At 38.2% G+C, this 20,241-nt stretch overlaps 1 protein-coding gene across 1 annotated transcript in view; it reads right to left on the reverse strand.

Annotated features, from left to right (window-relative positions):
• The window catches only part of VPS13D (vacuolar protein sorting 13 homolog D), a 195,712-nt gene that overhangs the window by 118,927 nt on the left and 56,544 nt on the right, over positions 1 to 20,241 (reverse strand). Inside the window, 8 exon segments of the mRNA XM_038377201.2 lie at positions 5,162 to 5,209; positions 6,320 to 6,455; positions 7,118 to 7,270; positions 7,788 to 7,893; positions 12,191 to 12,265; positions 14,153 to 14,272; positions 15,689 to 15,829; positions 16,946 to 17,035. Of these exon segments, the coding sequence (XP_038233129.1) occupies positions 5,162 to 5,209; positions 6,320 to 6,455; positions 7,118 to 7,270; positions 7,788 to 7,893; positions 12,191 to 12,265; positions 14,153 to 14,272; positions 15,689 to 15,829; positions 16,946 to 17,035 (869 nt within the window).

Here is a 20,241-nt window from a genome sequence, read left to right on the forward strand (position 1 = left end):
CTATAATCATTGCTCTTTATGAACTGCAGCTCCCTATATATGGTAACAAACACGAAAGTGGCTGCATCCTGGGCATTCCTGAGCTAGAATGTTAAGAGCATTGTTTATGCTAAAAATTTTTATTAGTATGTTTCATGTTTTCAAAAAATTTCAAAACAGCCTGCGATAAATCAAGGTTCTGTTCATTCTCATTTTCCTTAGTGCTTCCCACTCCTTTCACAGTCACTGCCCTTCTGCATACACAGTCAGAAAAATATCCTCAGATAGCTAGATTAACAAATATTAACACATACATACACGCACACAATGCATTATCACAAAATAATTAGTGACATTATAAACTTTAAAACTATTGATTTTTCCCTTCACAGTACAGAAACATTAAAAAAAATCCATACTGCATATGGACCCAAAGAAAAATTGCTACAGTAACTATTATCTTAAGAAACTGTGCCCAGAACATGCTGATAATGTTCTTGTATTTGAGAAAGAACGGACAGTCGGTCCAGGATTTTGAACTGCCAAAAACTTTATTAAAACAACATAAAAAAAAATATAACACAATGAAATGTACATAGTTTTGCTGAAACTTGCCAGCAGCACATTCAGCAAGTCTAAGATCATAAGGAAAAACACAGAAGTATTTTATTTTTTTTTTAAACACAGCCCCAGTTCTGGGTACAAAGTTCACAAGAAGATTTTCAATAAAACAATTAGACACCTCAACTAAACTCACCATCCAATGAAAGCAACTCACAATACTAACCTTAGTTATGGAGTTAGCAATTTACTTGAGATTTTCTATTTCAAAATATTATGTCCTGAAAGAAGAATTCTAAAGATTTTGAAGAGAAGTATTAACAAATATAATCTTGCTATCATGTTATGTTATAGTATTTTTTATTTAATTCTTGAAGTTTTGCTCTTAAATATTTCTGGTGAACTCTGAACCCAGTTCAGGTGGAAGACAAATACTTCTGCATTTAACCTTGTGCTCCCAGCGTTGCGGACGACAACAGCAGCAGGAGATGAGTAGCAGTGCCAAGACATCTTAGCTTCACCATTTAGGATTGTTGTTTTAAAATTGATTCTATAATAGAAAAAGATTCTGGCAGGGAGAAACACACACTTCTTTTTCCTGGAATTAGTGACTCTGTCCAAGAGTCATTCAATGATAGTGTTTGAGGATACAGTACTTCTATCAAAAATAGCGTTTGTCATTCTGCTACTTGTGCAGATTGGTTTTTGATAATCTGGCCAGTGTGGGTCTTTTACCAATGTTCCCTTCTGTTGCAGGTAGCTTGTATTACTACAATACTGAACACTTCTTCCAATATTTAAATCAAAGGTTTATGCAGTATAGGAGAAGCCTTACTCTTCCTTTCCTAAAATGCCATATTTTAAACCCCACAGGATACAATCCTCAAAGGAATTAAAGACATGCTCCAAAACTCATTGTAAAGCAAGAGAGAATTTCCACTAATTTCAATGGGCTTTGGATTTTCTATTAAGGTAAATGTATCAATTGGAATTTCTATTCAGTTTGCTTATGCCTCAGTCTTCCCCCATACTTAATTGTGAGCACTAAATATATCAGTTTTTAAAAAGAGTTTTATGGTGTGAAGATGTGCCCAGAACCAGTGTCCTACAGAGACAGTAAGCTCAGTGGGTCAGGGACCTTTTTGTTGTGTGTGCAGTACCTAGAAAAATCCAAAGTTTAGGTGCTACCACAATACCAAAAAAATAAAATAAATAAATAAATAAATAGGTCAGAGTTAGAGAAAGAGTAACGTGTCATATATAGCAAGCAGCCTTTTCTTCTTATGCTTCTTTTGCACAGAGACAAACATGTCAAGCAGTGCCAGCTTGTAAAAGATTTTCCTTTTTAGTTTGGTGCAGATTAGAGTGTCAAAGTAGAGGAGAACAGAGCTGAGAAAACAGACTGCAATGGTTCTTAAAGCCTTTTTGTGATTAGTGGCAGTTCTGGACCAGCCTTCCAAGGGGAGCGGTGGGAGCAAAAAGCCTGGCTTCAAGACTGAGCTTGATAAGTTTATGAAGGGGATGATATGAGACTGCGTACAATGGCATGTAGCTGATCTACAACTAGTAGCCGCAAATATCTTCAACGGCTGATGATGGGACACTAGATGGGGCGGGCTCAGAGTTACTACAGAGAATTCTTTCCCATGTGTCTAGCTGGTGAGTCTTGCACACCTGCTCAGGGTCTAACTGATTGCCATATTTAGGGTTGGGAAGGAATTTTCTCCCAGGACAGATTGTCAGAGACCCTGGGAAGTTTTCGCCTTCCTCTGCAGCATGGGGCACAGGTCACTTGCAAGTTTAAACTAGTGTAAATTGTGGATTCTCTGTAACACGAAGTCTTTAAATCATGATTTGAGGACTTCAGTAACTTAACCAGAGGTTAGGGGTCTATTAAATGAGTGGGTAAGTGAGGTTCTGTGGCCTGTAATGTGCAGAGCTCAGACTAGATGATCATGATGGTCCCTTCTGACCTTGAACTCTACGAGTGGTCAGTTCTCAAAAAGATTCACATTAAAACATTCAGAAATTTAAATAAACTACCCACTAACCCATTCCTTCTACCTTTGCAGGTACCATATCAATGCCTATGAATCTATTCCAAGAAAACTCTACTAGATGCGCCCATTATTCTTTTTTCCTCTTAGCTGCTCTAAAAGTCTGCAGATCCTCTTCCATATTTAACAAAATCAGTGCCAGAGCGAACTAGTTACAGGTCTGGACACTCACATTTAACAAGTGCTCAGTCATCCTGGAAACTACTGCCGTCTTATTCTCCAAAACCCTTGCACCTTATGTAATTATTTACATCTGGAATAGAATGACTAGTGGTATTAAGTGTTAACATTCTGATTTAGTTGGATTTTATATTCACCTCACAAATGTGTAACTGATGACCCAAGGCAGTAGAGAGTGAGGTCTATGGTGTCTCCCTATTAAAGTGAACACCCTTAAGAAATAACATCTGGAGGATGAGGTAGCATGGAGCATAGTCAGAACAAAGCAGCAAAAAAGAGGACACAGTGATATCTGCATTGAAAGAAAGGAGAATATTTCTGGGTCAAAAAGGAAAGGGAAAGAGGAAGAAGGCTGAAAGGAACAGGATATGAAACCGGAATCAAAAAAGGGGAAAACCTAGACAAGAACTCCAAACAAAGTCTGGACTCATTTCACATATACACAAAGGTGTCTATTGCCTGGGTTTCTTGAGACCTGTTTGAAATATTGGAGTGATGTTCAAGATGCTCCCTAACCCACAAAAATGCTATTTTACTAGCTTAGTGGACTCTGCCAACATGAAAAAGGACGCAAGTTAAAGTTATACAAACAGCTATCCACATTTGTGGTATGTGGGAGAGCTGATGTTGGTGACTCTCCATTTGAATGTTAAAGAATGATGAACAGCTTTGTTTGGTCTCCTGAATTATTATGAGATAACTATTATTGCTGTGCAGAACCCCTAGTCCTTCAAAAATAAAATTATTTATAAATAATCTAGTGTGCAAACAGATCAGTTCCACCCAGTGTTGCTTGAGATGATAGAGAAGCAGCAACGTGTAGTGCTGTTGCAAAATTAGTATGAAATGAGGTAAGTCACACAGAAGAGTAAGGGTCATTGGTGTTATGAAAGGTGTCCTGCAAGGAGGAAATAAGTTGTTATTCCTTGGTGATCTCTTATTTTTGAGGCAGAATGGAAAAAACAACAACTTTCCTTGCAAAGGAAATAATGGAAGTAACCATACAATAGGTTCAAGGAAATAGGAGTGTTTAAATCAGATGTCAAATACATTGTACTCCTGGGAGAATTCTGTGTCATTGCATGCGCACAGAATTCATGTCCCCCCAGACATCTTTGCTTCTCTGAAGAAAATAATGGGGAAGCAAAGGAAGCCGCAAGAGTGGTCATGTGCCAGAGCTGCCTGGGTGAGGGAGGGGGCTGCTCAGGCTAGCTGACTCTGCAGCTAGACACCGCCTCCTGGGTCCTAGTGACGGTTTTCCTCCCCTTCTGTGTGCACTGGGAGCCATCCTGTTTTCTGTACAATGGTGAGTGCCAAGGCTAAGAGGGTGGAGTGGGGGAAGAGGCAGTGGGGAAGGAAAGGGGATGGGATTGGACAAGGGGATGTGGGCGTGATGGGACGGGGAAGAGAAGAGTAGGGGAATGTGGGGGGGAAAGCAGGATCCTGACATACAGCATCCCCTCAGCATCCAGCATACAGCATCCCCAGTGGCAGCTGGGGTTCCCCTGTTAAGCAGACACATTGAAGCCCTACCCTGACCAGCCCACCCCGCACCCAGACCCTCATCCCACTGAGATTCAAATCAGCTGCACCCATACCCCTAACCCACCAAGCCCCACTCCCCCAGCACCCGGACCCCCCGCTGAGCCCTTCACTCTCAGACCCCCCCTGCCGAGCCCCATCCTTCCACACCCAGATGACACCCCCCCTCCAAGTCCTAACCAACTTTACTTGCCCCCCCACCCGAGTCCCATTGCTACTGCACCCAGAATCTCCCCCCCAAACAAGCACCTATGCATCCAGATCCCCCTGCACCTGGACCCCTCACTGGGCACCCTGCACCCAGATTGCCATACACAGAATCCTCTCATCCCACACCTGGATCCTTCCACACTAAGTCCCTCCATACTTGGATCCTGCTGAGCTGAGCCTACCTGCCCACATCTGGTGCAGAGGGGCAAGGCCCCGGGTGTTTCTGGGGCAAGCTCAGCCCTTGTGCTGTGTCAGGGTTGGGTGCAGCCTCACCACCGAGTCCCTGTCCCCAGGGAAGAATGGGGGAGGGAGGGTGAGCTGCAGGGTGATCTCCCACCTTCATGAAGCAGTGGCCTTTGCTCCCCATTGCCATGCTGGGCCTCCACATTTATTTACTGACAAATAAAATGTGCAGAATTTTAAAATATTGTGCGCAGAATTTTTATTTTTTTTTTGGAATTCCCTCACGAGTAACACTGACTTCCATAATCAGATAATCATCATTGCATGGGTACAATTTGTACCAAGTCTGTCAAACCGTTTGTAAAGAGAGAATAATAATCACTCCATTCATAGAATTATTCTACTTTAATTAAACACGTCTAAAGGAACAATGAAAAAAATGTACTCACATAGACGTGGGGATGTATTATATTTGTTCTACTGATGGGGCTCCCAACCTAGACAAGAATAAAGTAAAACTTATCAATCAGAGCACATTGTAAACTGCTAATGTCCCTTCTAAAGTACCTTATTGCTTTGTGAGAAGCAAAGCTAAACTATAGTCAATAGTCTTCCTGATGCTCTCCATGGCTCTGGAGAGGTGTCAGGAAGATTAGTTCCAAAAAGTAAAATGTGATTGTTTCCTGTAGTTTGTAGTTCTGTTGTTTTGTAACAAAGAAGAAAGGGGAGTTACTGGAAAATGTATCATTATTAGAAATATATGCAGAGTAATTTCAACCACAGAGTAGGGAACCACATCATCTTCCTGGCATAAGCAAAAATAGATCTTAAATATATATGGCAAGGAAATTGAGATGATACTATGCTTGCTATAATATGCAACCGTCAGGACTACTGAAAATATTTAACAGTTCCTACACCCCCAAAACTCCTGCTGAATAGTGATTTGCCCTCTGAATAATTTTGTAAATTTAGAGCCAAGTTCTGCCTAATGCCAAGAGACCAACAACTTAATTTCCCTGGAGGTGCTGCAACTTGCAGCCTGGAGCCCTTCAGTTTCATTATCTACTCCTGACGCCTACAGGCTTGCTTTGTCGTTAGGCCCCACCATGAATGCAAGCCTGTGGGCTGGCCCAATTAAATGTTTTCATTCACAAAACAGATTTTTGTCAATGCAACACCACCCCAGAATTATACAAAATTGTCAATATAGTTTATTTTCAATTAATTAACCACGGAAGGCAGACCTAATAAGCCTGAAATAGAGGACTGGGACATAGGAACAATGTTGGTGGGATGCAGAATTTTAATCAATGGATCCGTGACACCTTTACTAATGCAATATTTCTGTCATTCTTCGCTCCGATTCTCTGTTGAGCACAGACTAACTTTGAATACTACAGAATGTATGTTATTTTTGCAATATGTAAAACTGTCAGCTAGTAACTGACCCAAGATCACTAAACACTCATTTTGAGCTAACTGAAGAGAAAGAAGGTCCCATCAGTGAACAGTCACTGCTTTAGAAATAAAATTTTGAAGAAAAGACTACCCCAGTAAACTTTGTGAAAAGATACAATTAAAATATACTCAGAATCAGAACTTACAGTAGAAGATGATGTGTTCTTGTCAGGTGCTGCATATCGGAAAAAGGTTCCAACTTTGTCTACCGACACCGGACTGACTTGTTCCCATCCACTTACTCTCACTTGCAGCTGATGAATTCTTAGATCATGTGTGTGCCTGTCAGTTCAATTAAAGTCAAATTATCATTAAGGCATCATCTCACAAAGGAAAGCCAGGACAATAATTAGAACCAATATATATTTGAATTTATCTGTTGTTTTAAGAGAAGATTAATTCTTGACTATTCAAATGTAAAAATACAGTTTTCTATTCCAAGGATTTAAAAATGTGCTTTTAATTTAAGAGGCAATTATCCAATGTCAGCTTGTACAAACTACACAAATAAAACTATAGCCCATATGCAGTACATGCAAAACAAAAAATAAACTTGTTAAATATTTGTTAGTACCCTCTGGTTTTGAATTCAACTGCTAACCAACATATATTCTTCACAGAGTGTGCAGACATTCAGTCAAGCAAACTGACAATTTTTTCCCCCCACAAGTTTCTCTAGAAATACAGGAAACACCACTTTTACAAAATTAAAATGAGAAAAACCATTCATACACAACTTCCATTGACATCCAGGCTTGTCTAATGGCAGAATTTAGCCACAGATATTATATATTTTCAAGTATGTAAAAATCAAGGAAAGATTAAAAATTGGCCAAATATTTAAAAAAATCTACTAGACAGCATTCCAAAAAGTATGTTCCCATGAATGTATATATAAATGTGTGAATAAATTCCAAAGGAAAACTGATGGTTTTCTCTTTCACCTGTGTCTTAGTTTCCCTCTGGCTTCAAATTCGAATGGAATCTCCTCACTAGTGAGAACTTCTCGCCACTCACTGACATTGTGTGCATCATCAAGAAATGTTCCATTTTCCTCAGGATCGACACCCGGACTCCCACTATGAGATAGTGCTGCACTGTAACCAGAATAACACCAGACTAAAACTTCTATGGTGTAAGTTAAGTTGTTGTTCTTAATTTGTACATATTCCTCAACAAAAAGGCAACTGAGCATCACAATATGGTAAAACCTGTCTTATGAGAGAAAACTAAGGGCTCTGCAAAAAAAAAATAAAATAAAATAAAAAAATTGTCTAATGGAGATGGTCTTGAAAAGGTTTAAAAAGAAAGTCAAACATTGTACTGGCAACTTTGAGAATGCTTCAAAGTGATTAAAGGGTCATCATGATTAAAGATTTTAGTTTTTGTTAAAAAATTTAGATCCAATATGAATAAAACTGATTTTTTTTAAAAAAAAAAATTATTGCCAATGTCACTATGTTCCCTCTTGGCTTTATTTTAAAAATTTTTGAATTAAAAAAAAAAATAGTTGCCAGGAAGGGCAAGATACATCAACAGAAAACAAATCTACTTTTCCACAGCACCTGCATCACAGACAAATATTGTTAGAATGACACCATAACAGTTCTTTACCGGGTAGGGGTAGTAGTTAGGGTAGCAAACCATAGAGTGCATCCGGTGTGATTCCGCAACGCAAATGGTACAAAGGGCTGTCTGCGTTTTGGGGTCTTCATTTCAGCTATAAAAGAATAAAAGAGGGCTTTATTAAATGTATCTCACGAAACATGTTAGGTACTGACACAACTTGGTGGAGATGCCAGTTATAATAAATCAAAGTCTAGAGAACCAAACCTGGCACAAAGTGAAAGAGAAAAAAAAATAGAAATATATAGCATAAGAGATATAAAAGCATTTTTACTCACACACACCCCACCCCCCCTTGTGTCAAACTGTCAGCAATGGAAACTGAAGTCCTATATTCACAGGTCAGGTATACAGTGAGCAAAGGAAGCTTTCCCCACACGGTCTCACCAATCTGCACCAACCCCAGATCAGAGGCTCTCCCTTTAGGAATCAAAAGTCAGTTCATTCACCACGTTCATTCATTCTTTTGGTGCCTCTACCACAATTGTCAAACAAGTATCTCCACAGTGGCGGTGATTATTATGTTGATAGCTGTCCAACTAGGAACTGGTCTGAGATCACCAACACACTTCATATATGGCCAAACACTCCTGAGATGGTAACCACATACAGTTACTACTAACCTGGGTTGATTTAAGCCATCAACTAAAGAAAAGCTCTGCATTACTCACTACAAATCACTAAGCCATCCAGTACCCTCTTAAAAGTTATTTTTAATCATTAACAATGACAGCAAGGCAGAAATATGTTGTCTGCACAGCTTAAGGTCATTTTAGATCATAAAGTAAACAAAAACAAAAATCAACCTGAATGTGTCCAAAGGAAAAAAAAACAGAACTGTTAAAATGTAGAACTGAAGGCTACAAAAACATTAAATAATGAACATCATCTATCACATTTGACCTTTTTCATGCAATAAAGAGTGTGTATGTTAAGAATGTTTTATTAACAAGAGCAGATTTTACCCTGCTATTTTCTATTATATTGCATTCTGTCAGTTAAGGCTATTGTCATAACAGGATATTGGTTCTGACTGACAAAAACAAAAAATAGTCAACTTCAAAGATTTTTTTTTTTAAATAAACATGGCTGCTCACTAGATTTAATCATTAGGAAAACATCACTAGAACAAAATAGTTTTAAAAAACAAAAGGAATGAAGCCTAACATATTGCTCAGCATACATTTTTCTAAAATGTGAAAGTCAGAAAAAGAGCCCAATATTTTAACTATTGCCTTTCACTGCCCTCCAGCGGGTGAATGGATTAATGAAAAGGCAGCACAGAAATTAAATATTATTATAATTGACAATCATTTATCTTTTTTCAAATATAAATTATTGTTCCTAATGGTTAATCGTTGCCTTTATTTTAAGATGAAAATCCATATAAATACAGGTACTTCCATAATTCATTATTTCTCATATTCTGAGGACTTATTCTCCCACCACAACATACAAGCAGTAGTTACTGAGTTCAGCAGGAGTTATTTGTATGCTGAAGCAGGTCTCTAATTTTCTAAACCTACTGGGACAGATCCTCAGCAGGTGTAAGTTGTCATAGCTCCTAATGAAGCTATGACAATTTATAGCTACTGAGAATCTGCCCCACGAAATACAGGAATTTATCAGCGGATAACAGATATAATTGCTGCCAAGGGTTTAGTCCTGCATAATTTGTTCAACTGCTTACTTACACAAATAAAATAAGCAAAATTTTCTTTGCTTATAGTCACCCACATTATCTTATTTATTTTGATACTTTTATATGTTCTTATGGCATTATAAATTTTGAAAGTATGTAGAATTAGAAGTGAAAGCACTTAAGTGCAAAGTTAAGGAATAATTATAAAGCTTCTGAACAAAGTGGTCAGGAGTGTCTACCAACAGTAAAAACTGTACAACGGTCTAGGTCTACAAAATATAATACAGCACCTTAATATGTCTTTCTTCATACACATACCCACAAGTTCCAAAACAGTCCATTCTTTAGTATGTTACCGAACATCAGATTCAACTTTATTCCAAACAGTGAATGAAAAAGGATATCTATATTCTTAACAAGATTTGTTATGACTTAATGGTGATTCCACAGAAATTGATCGCAAAATTTCTAGTGCTTTCAAAGATAGAAAGATCAAGTTCTTCCAGATCAAAATTTTGTCTTCTGCCAATCACAGATTCGCAATCATCTTTCTGACAATAGGCTAGATTTAGTAAAATACTGTATAGCTGCCTCTAGTTATATAGAATTACAGAGCAGAAGAAAAACTTTTAATCGGCACTTAATCAGTTGTTGATTTATATTTTCAAGAGCAATTACAAAACAAATTTTTGGATTGTGTCAATTTTATGGTATGATGATTTTTAAAACAAAACATGCTGTACAGATGGCAACTTCTCAAACTGCTGATTTAAAATACAAGAAATGGGAAATAAGGATTTCTTTTGTACAAGTTATTTTCTTTTGTTTCAACTCTCATTAAAGTCGATTGTAAAAGTGTAAAATACTGTAATTTAGCCTTACAGTAATCAAATTTTCGATGAACACAGGAGTTCTTACTTAGGCAAGGTTTTTACTTTTACAGACAATCATAGAAGATCAGGTTTGGAAGGGACCTCAGGAGGTCATCATAGCAGGACCAATCCCCAACTAAATCATCCCAGCCAGGGCTTTGTCAAGCCTGACCTTAAAAACTTCTAAGGAAGGAGATTCCACCACCTCCTTAGGTAACGCATTCCAGTGTTTCACCACCCTCCTAATGAAAAAGTTTTTCCTAATATCCAACCAAAACCTCTCCCACTGCAACTTGAGACCATTACTCCTTGTTCTGCCATCTGCTACCACTGAGAACAGTCTAGATCCATCCTCTTTGGAACCCCCTTTCAGGTAGTTGAAAGCAGCTATCAAATCCCCCCTCATTCTTCTCTTTCACAGACTAAACAATCCCAGTTCTCTCAGCCTCTCCTCATAAGTCGTGTTCCAGTCCTCTAATCATTTTTGTTGCCCTCCGCTGGACGTTTTCCAATTTTTCCACATCATTCTTTTAGTGTGGGGCCCAAAACTGGACACAGTACTCCAGATGAGGCCTCACCAATGTCAAATAGAGGGGAATGATCACGTTCCTCGATCTGCTGGCAATGCCCCTACTTATACAGCCCAAAATGACACTGGCCTTCTTGGCAACAACGGCACACTGTTGACTCGTATCCAGCTTCTTGTCCACTGTAACCCCTAGGTCCTTCTCTGCAGAACTGCTGCCTAGCCATTCAGTCCCTAGTCTGTAGTGGTGCATGGGATTCTTCCCTCCTGAGTGCAGGACTCTGCACTTGTCCTTGTTGAACCTCATCAGATTTCTTTTGGCCCAATCCTCTAATTTGTCTAGGGCCCTCTGTATCCTATCCCTACCCTCCAGCGTATCAACCTCTCCTCCCAGTTTAGTGTCATCTGCAAACTTGCTGAGGGTGCAATCCACCCATCCTCCAGATCATTAATGAAGATATTGAACAAAACTGGCCATACAATATACAGTATACAATATACTGATTGTATCTGTGTGCATATCATTTTAGTACAAAAACTCATTAAGGGGTATAAGCAAACTACCCGACTCCTCAAAACATTAAATTCCCATAGAGCTCTTGTATTTTAAGCTTGTTTTTGATTCTATGAATTATCTGTGCACCAAAAGTAAAACATTTATGAAGTGCGATATAAAAAGATTTCAAATGTAGTTTTATTTCAGGCTTTTTCCCCAAACATTTGTTAGCCTTTTTACATGGGAAATGACTTATGTCAAACTTATTTACTTTTCCATAATGACTCAAATTGAAAATAACCTGTTAATTTAAATAGGATAACTTTGTCAAAAAGACAGTAGAAGTTAAATATATAGCACATAAATTAACATTTCATTTATTAAAAATGTTTTACTTTCTGATGTTCATTGAAAACAGATAAATATGCTTTTCAAATCATCCCAATTTTTAATGATCTGTTGAACACTCCTGCTGTAGTCAGTGTATTAGATCTTGGCAATTAAGTATTTACAGCACTTATCTATACACTGAGGAATTTCTACCAAACTTCAACCCTATTGCCTAGGAAATCGACTCAGAGCAGGATATGATTCTGCTTTCATTCCCTCGAGGAGATAGCCTTCCTAGATAGGACTAGCTGCTCCACTTCTTTCCCTGTTGACAGATCCAGAAAACACAGGAGGGGTAGACAGAATGCACGACAGGGATGAACAACATACGTATGGCACGTTAGCTTTTATATATAGGAATTAGAGGCTTGATTTATAGGCAGGTCACTTATACAGTGCAATATTTGTTGTACAAGACATTTCTTTGAAAAAGCAAAGCATCTCTCTCTCTCTGAAGTACAGTACCTCTAGTATAGATCTGATGTTCTAGGTTAGTCAGACTGGCTGTACTCCTAGTTCTAAGGTAGACAAGGGGAAGGCCTGGCAGATAGGAAAGACAAACGTTAGCAGGTAAGGAAAAATGCAGATATACAGGCAGATGCTTCTCTAGTATGCATACAAGAATAAGGAGAGTTACACAGACTGTTGGCATCATGCAATCAGTAAATGGGCACTATCCATGTCCTAGTGCTAAATTAGAATTTGAGAGTTTCTATTTCTTCTGGAAAAAAGTTCCAAACACCACATGGGGGAGAAAGGCAAGTCAAGAACTCCCACATGCAATGCTCTCTTAGAATTAAGATGAACATTCAAAGCAAAATGTTTAGCCAGGTTTAATATAGTTTAATTCAGAAATTCAGTTGTTAAACTGGTTAACCTTAATATCGCCTGGTTGATGTGAGAGACATGGAGTTAAATCAGGGAAAGCTTCAATGTTTAGTTCTCAACTGATTTAAAAAACAGATTATGAGGATCATATTTTCTCTTTGATGGGGATATTTTATTATTCATGTTCAATGCATATTGTTAAGTAAAACTAATACAGTCAGGCCAAATTACAGTTAGTGTAACACTGTAAACCCTGCTAGAATATTAAATTCATTCGTTCTTCATGCTGGGAAGACCATTGCTATTACAGTTTCACTGTGAAAGCTGACACTGATACAGAAAAGTCCCAGGATTAAATTTGCTACAATACCAAGAAAAACATCAATAAATCAAAAGAGGCATGTATTTCCTTATTATACCAGGAGAGGTATTGTTTTGAAAAGTCATGTTTCTGCAGGAGCTGACTGTACAGCAATCAAGTGGCATTTGGATTGCCAAACTAACCATTTGCCTTGCAGGACTGCAACTCACAGAATTCACATTGTCCAAGGATTTCAGAACTTCCTGAAACTTTATCATCTGTTCACTGAGGAGGGGAAACTTATCTTCTGTATTCTTGGAAAAAGATACCTCATAGGCAGGGCTTTGGAGCGGAGCAGCTCCAGAGCAGTGGAGCTGCAGGTTTTTGGACAGCTCCAAAGCCCTGCTCGTAGGTGAATTACTGCAGCCCAGTGAGAGTGGGACAGACCAGCGTTTTTCTTTTTAAAATTGACTCCTGAAAGAATCTGAGACTCCTATGGAAGAGGAGCCAAAAAAATACAAAAATAGATGCTTTTTGCTGTTTCTTCTTATTTCCCTATTCTCTCTTTTTTAGCTGTAAAAAAGAAACAGAGTAACTTTGCGCATCAGGAGGAGAGAAATTTTAGGTGTAAAGAGCTTTTATTTGGCAATGAAATGTTTACTGAATGGAGGAGACTTTTCTGAAGCTCTCGCTGGAAATGTGGAGTCAAGACAATACCGGAACTCTCCAAAGAAACTAGAAAAACTGCTAAGACTCATAGAACTTCAGAAAGATCACATTAAGTCATGTAACAACTAGAAGCAAGTCAGTTGTCCAGCAAAGAGTTCTCCAGTTCTCAAAGGCCTTAGAGAAATAAGCCTTGGTACAAAGAAGACTGGAGTGATCTTATTTTGGAGATCATTAACACTACCCCATAGCAAGCAAAAGAGCACTGAGCAACATGAGGCATAAAACCATCCCAGAGTTGAATGTACTGCTACTGTTATACTCAGCTTATTTGTTCTTTTATATAGTAGTGTTATAAGATAGTTTTCCGTTCACTGAGAGCATCTGACAGATATAAGGGTGTAAAATTAGTAGAGCATATTCTTAAGTCAAAGCCAAGCAGCCTAAAACAGAAAATGCTCTTAGAGGGATTATTGCAGTATAACAGAAATTAACAACTTCTCGCCCTGAATTCCTTAAAATGCACTGTGTGCTGATAAATACCAAATTTTGAGCTTGTAGTGTTATTAATGAAATGGTTGCATGTGTCAGGATATCCATATAGAGAAATACATGATGAAGGAATGTCATACTCTGTCCGAAGGATGGTGGGTCCACAGAAGATCCCATCCAATCTTCCGATTTGACTGTGTCCACTTTCTCCTGTTTACAGTAATCTGCCATCCACGACTGCTTGGTACTCCTGTACTGTTCTAGAGGGATACAAATAAAAAGATCATAAGAATAAGGACAAATGTTAAATGTCTGTTGAGATGACAGCTGAATAAAGTACCAGCTAACTAAATGAAATGTATGTTAAAGTCATAGGACTAAAATTACTCTTCCATATTGAAGTGATTAATAATTTATCTCAAAGTTATTTTAGCTGCTAGTTGCAATAGGCCACTTTTATAAGTTAATTTCAAGCCACAGCTCTCAAAAATCACAGCAGTCTGCTCAAAACAACCATCTTCAGCTACATTCATGTAGTGAGCTTACTTATATTATCTTCCTATGATGATTGTTGTGATACTTTGATAACATTCCTACCATTTATTTTCTTAAAATGTTCTTGGGGGGGTAATATCACAATTTAAAAGGGGAAATTCATCTTATTTACTTGATCAGCTTCAGGCACAGTTTGTAATGGTTTTGAGAGGACCATGCAAGATTATGGCATTCTTTCATATTATATAAACATGCATAGGGAAGAATAATCAAAGTAACATTAATCATACCTGTTTGCTGGCACTCACAAATTTTAATAGAGTGCCCAGCAGAAAATAAAGAGTGGACTAAGATGATTCCACTCCCCCCGACCCCCACTTTGGCTCCCTCTGATCTGCCAGCAGCACTTGGAGCAGGACAATTTAAGAAATACCTGAATCCCTGAGGTGGCATTTGAAAGAGACAATAAGCCTTCTTTCTCTTTGTGTCAAGCCTAGGGTAAACCAAAGTTCCTTAGCTGGCTCATTAAACTCATGAATAAGGCAGCTAATTGCAAACTGTTGATGTTTTGTTCTTTGTAGTTTACTCTTGTACTGCTGTACCATGGATATCTGGAACTTTGATCAGAACAGGAAATGTGTATAGTAGCCACCTCTCCACTATCGATGCAGAAAAAGACTAAGGCAAACATTCTGTTTGGCTACGAGAACTCATATCTCAAGGGTCAGGTGACGGTGAAACAGGGTATTTTTTATTACTTAGGCCAGGAATCACTGTGAGATTTTAAAGTGGAATCAAAAGTGAGAGCTTCATGACTCCGTCTTCCCATAAGCATACTGACACACATCATTACTGGACTAAATGAGTAGTCATTATATATCAGCTTGCTGAAAATTGATAAACATACTAAAATATTTTTAAATTCTTGAAATGTGGGATGTTTTTAATGAAAGCCTGCTTTTTATTAAAGATAAATTACTGCTAGGGTATAAATTTTTACCAACTCTGATAAAATATAGAATGTCTGAATCAGCACTTTCCTACAACAACAATCTGAAGCATCTAAAGAAACTTATACTAAGGCTTATGTCAGAGGACACTGATGGGACTCAGTTAGCAATGTCTAACGTCAGTATCGTGTGCTATATTGGATAATATTCTACGAGTGTTCTCATACATACCAGTTAACACAGAGGTAATATTGATATCCAGACGATGTTTAGCCTTTGCTTCCAGCTTCAGACGAGAAGGGTGGAGGCGGCTGGCTGCCTGTTGTTGCCAAGATACTGAGCATGGCCATGGCTCAATAAATGGCTCCCAGCCTGAGAGAACACAAGAAATATTACCTCCACTGGACAAACATCTTAAGTTCATGTTGGAAAGCTGTTTACATATGTAAGTGTCCAGTAAAAACAAACCTTGGTGAAAAGGCCTCCTACTTTCAAACACTGTTCAAGATGAACTTTTATATTCAACAGTCAAGGAAATTTCCAGACTGTATGAAGTTGTTCAAATAGGAACCATGACAAATATATCGATATTCTTATCTAGTCATGACAGGTCCTAGAAGAAACTATAGCCTCGAATGAATACTAAATTAGTGGTATGACTGAGTACCAAATCCTCCTGTGTATAAATAAGCAGAATTTCACAGAATTGCAGAGAATTTGTTTGTGAATTGATGTCTACTACATGCAATCATGAAACAAGAGGATATGAAATACAAAACAAACAAAAAAAATACAAACCCAAAAACAGGAAAGAAATTACTCATTCTGTCTAGCTAGCGTAACTAATTACTTCATCATTGACAGATTATTCCTGAAGATTTCTTCATTGTCAACACTTAATAATTCCGGAATTTTTTATATAAATTGTAGAAACATTGTAAACTAGCAAAAATTTAGTTGTTCTTCCCTCGCTTAGTGGTTGATTTATAGCCTGAGCCATGAGAGTTTGTACACTTAAAAAAAAAATAACTTATCTAAAGTAATTGTGATGTTCTCATTGTCCATATAAAATGTCTAATCCTATTTGCCGTTTACCAGCTCTAAATATATTGGATTTAAAATTTAATTGGATATCTTCTTTACAGTTCTTGTATAAGAAAGGTTAAGTAGGCTGGAACAAGAGAATAAAATACCAAAAAGGAAAGTGGAGTATAAAATAACAAGAAATAGATTTATTTAGGATGTGATTAATAATACATGTAAGGATTTTTAAAATATATTTGATTTTAATGTTGACAGTGCCTCTATATATTTGTTTTTCATCATGGTGTATTTAAGGAAACCCTTTTCTTCCATTTGCAGACAACTTGCTGACACAGCAGTCCTCCCGACCGCTTATGTAAAATTTATGTTGAGTGAACTCCAGACTGCTAAAGCATATAAGACTGCTTTCCAACTCCTACAACAATGTACACATTTTATATTTACCCGAAAGCTCACGGTTATAATAATCTCCAGAGAGTGTAAAATGAGCATAGCCTTCAGGACTGGCTCTCACATGTTGGAGAAAATTCAAACCTGTAACGAAAGTAAACACTGTACTAATATAGAAAAAATAAGACTGAGTCCTTCAAGTTGTCTTAAGCAATGAAGAATTTTATAAAAAATACTGAACAGTACAAACAAAGCAACACACTTGACAATTTTCTTTCAATCAATGTGAAGTACAGATAATTAAGGTTTATAGTGTTATAGCCCACATCAGGACAGGGGACCCTACTGTGCTATGTGCTGTACAAACCGAGGTGGACAGTCCCAGCTCCACAGCTGGTAAACTGCCTCTGATACTACTGCCTCCCATCCCAGTACCAGAATGAAACCCTCGTGATTGTCATAGTTTCTCAGATATATTTAATCTATTCTAACACAGCAGGCTGCTTCCACTGAATCTCATTAAGAGACTCCTCAAATTTTCACAGATAGGCACTTTTTTACGTCAGATTAAACAAAAACTACAAGGGTCACTTCTCCAAATATAATATAGCAGAAGGCACCAAAACAAAACCCACTACTGTACAGTCACACAGGTTCTGAATCAGTGTCAAACACCACAGCTAACTTTGAGGGCTTAACAAATGGTCCTAAGTATCTTGAGAACTAACAAGACTAGAAATAACTGCTGCATACAACTGGTAAACACTGAAAGTGCACTGATTGGTAGCATTCCCAAATCACCCAAAAAACAATCCTAGTTTTTAAAAAATAGTGAACATCTTTTTGCTTCACATTTCAACTAAGATGAAGTTAGCAGCTGGTATCTCAATAGCTATTAAAACTAAACACTACCTGCAAGTATCTAGGAATATAAGATTTAAAGTAGTGTAAAGCATTCATCTCTATCTTTAGCAACCTGTGAGATAGTTGGTGCTGGAATCCTGTTGCAACTGAGGTGGGGAGAAATGGCAAAACGGTAGTCAGCATGATAGAATTTCAAGGTCCAATACCTCAAACTTCAAGAGCTAGAAAGAAACATTTCAAGAGACTAGTACAAATACTACCAGGACCAATAAACTTCCCAAGCTTTGCCCTGGACCAGCAATCAGAAAAAAAGTAAACATTATGAGCACTGAGGTAATTTGCCAAAAGACAATTATAGGTTACTTTAATGGAAGAAATGTTCCTTTCTTTTCCTGTGTGTGATAGCTATGCAAAAAAACACTACGAGTCACTTTTGCCAAAGGTCAAGACAGACATTTATTTAGCTTCCTTCCTTAATAAAAGGCATAGTTATCTACTTCTTAATGGAACACAGCCTCCCACAACCTTCAGTCATATTTTATAGCCAAGGGTACACAGTCAAATAAAATGAAAAATATTAAGGATGCAAAAGAAAACTCCACACTTAAACCATTCTGATTTCTTTTGATAAAAGAAAAGTAGGCTCTCTTTAGTGAAAAAAAGAATCTATTCTATCATAAAGAAAGCATTTTGAAATCACAAGTCATAGACTAAAGCCAGAAGGGACATTGGGTCATCTAGTCTGATCCTCTTTATATCACAGGCCGCTACCACTACCCCCAAGGATCCGCACACTAAACCCAAACACTGAAATTAGACCAAAGCATTGCAGCCCATAGCATACTATACTATTATTTGCACTGGCACAGAATAGGACAGACCGATGGGCACCAGTGCCTGAGGCCACAGCAGCCGTAGGAAAATGATTAAGTGAGATATATCCAGTTAATCCCGGCAAGAGACCAGCACCCCATGCTGCAAAGTCAGGCATATATATAACCAGGTCATTGCCAATCTGACCTGGGGGGAAAAATTCTTTCCCAACCCCACATACGACGATCAATTAGAACCTGAGAATATGAGCAAGAACCAGCCAGCCAAGAACCTGTCAGAGAAAACACTCAGTGCCATCTCAGAGTCCTGGCCTACCCCATCCATCATCCCATCTCCAGATATGGCTATCCCTGGTGCTTCAGAGGGACAGAAATTTACAAAAAAACAGAATATGTTGGGGGGGAGGGGAACCCTGTCCTGACTCCTGCAGGTGGCCAGCTGAAACCCTGAAGCATGAGCTTTTCGGAACATGTGACAAACGGGAAGTGAGCCCCAGGTCTCCCGAGCACCCTGCCCCCTACCATTCATCACAAGTAATTCTGTCATACAAGCCCACTCAAATTTATACAGCTCTTTCTTAAAACAAAATTAAATTGATTAGCCTCACACAACTCCTATTGGCCTTAATTTATTCATGGCCAGTTTATCTCCATTTGTTCTTGTGCCAACATTGTCCTTTAAGTTAAATAGCTCCTCACCATTCCTGGTATTTAATTACCCCCACGTATTTCTAGAGAACAATCACATCCCCTGTCAGCCTTCTTTCTGCTAAACGAGCCAAGCTCTTCATGTCTCTTCTCAAAAGAGAGGCCCTCCATTCCCCTGAACATCCTAGTAGCTCTTCCCTGCACCTTTTCCAATTTAAGTTCATTTTACATGAATATGAGTGACCAGAACTGTACACAGTATTCAAAATGAGGTTCTACCGGTGCTTTGTACAAAGGCATTAACACTTCTATTTCACAACTGAAAATGCTTCTCTTCATTCATCCTAGGATCACATTTGCTTTTTCCACAGCCACATCTCAGTGGTGACTCATTGATCAGAGGACGATTACCAACACACCGAGTTCTCCTCTTCTCTCGCTGCCAAATTATGAGTCCACAGCTTGTAGCAGAAATTATTATTAGACTCCAAGTGCATGACCTTGCACTCTGTTCAACTGAATTTGATCCAATTTATGTTACTTGGTCTTCAAAGTCCATCCAGATCTTCCTGTATAATATTCCAAACCTCCTCTGTATTGACTATGCCTCCAAACTTTGCATCAGCAGCAAATTTCATTAACATGCCTGCTTTTTGTGCCAAGGTCATTAACAAAAATATTTAATAAGAATGATCTCAAGACCGATCCTTGAGAAACTCTACAAGTAACCACCCTCCAGTCTGATAGTTTATCCTTCAGCACAAACTATTGCCTTCTCCCCAGGTCCTTATCCATATTACAGTTTTTGTACTGATCCCCACCTTTTGTAATGTAACTAATAATTTCCCACGTGGTACCTTGTCAAATTCTTTACTGAAGTCCAAATATATTAGATCACTGCACTGCCCTTATCTAAAAAAAATCTATTTTCTCAAAGAAGGAAATTGGGTTAGACTACAATCTACCTTTGGTAAACCCATCTTGCATTACATATCCCTTACCATT

This window comes from Dermochelys coriacea, chromosome 18, assembly GCF_009764565.3.
Source record: "Dermochelys coriacea isolate rDerCor1 chromosome 18, rDerCor1.pri.v4, whole genome shotgun sequence".
In the NCBI taxonomy this organism is placed as follows: domain Eukaryota; kingdom Metazoa; phylum Chordata; order Testudines; family Dermochelyidae; genus Dermochelys; species Dermochelys coriacea.